Source organism: Phaethon lepturus, unplaced genomic scaffold (genome assembly GCF_000687285.1).
Source record: "Phaethon lepturus isolate BGI_N335 unplaced genomic scaffold, ASM68728v1 scaffold33167, whole genome shotgun sequence".
NCBI lineage: Eukaryota > Metazoa > Chordata > Aves > Phaethontiformes > Phaethontidae > Phaethon > Phaethon lepturus.
The window spans coordinates 1-353 of NW_010551683.1; the positions used below are offsets into that span (position 1 = coordinate 1).

Sequence of the window (353 nt, forward strand, 5' to 3'; positions counted from 1 at the left end):
AGGATGAGGCCCCGCAGGGAGCCTGGGGACCGGGACACGCTTCTGAGCGGAGGGGTCCCGCAGGCAAACCCTCCCCAACTCTGAGCGCGAGGAGCCAGCAATGCACCTGCGCCGAGAAGCCGCAGAAGAAGCCAAACCAGAAGTGGACCATGGTGAAGGCGAAGTTCTTGTAGAAGAAGTAGCAGAGGAACTTGCACATGCGTAGGTAGGACCAGCGCCCGTGCACCAGTAGCAGGCGCTGCAGAAACTTGAACTGTGAGAAGGAGTAGTCGGAGGCCAGCACGGCCTGGATGCCCTCCTGCCCGCTGATGCCCACCCCGATGTGGGCAGCTACAGAGGGAAGAGACACATGG

General features: G+C 61.8%; 1 protein-coding gene across 1 annotated transcript in view; it reads right to left on the bottom strand.

Annotated features, from left to right (window-relative positions):
* Nucleotides 1-106: 106 nt before the first annotated feature.
* LOC104623805 (phospholipid-transporting ATPase ID-like) overlaps nt 107-353 on the bottom strand; it is a gene marked incomplete at both ends in the record, with an annotated part of 2510 nt that continues 2263 nt past the window's right edge. Inside the window, one exon of the mRNA XM_010290995.1 lies at nt 107-330. Within this exon, the coding sequence (XP_010289297.1) occupies nt 107-330 (224 nt within the window). The remainder of the gene's footprint in view (nt 331-353) is intronic.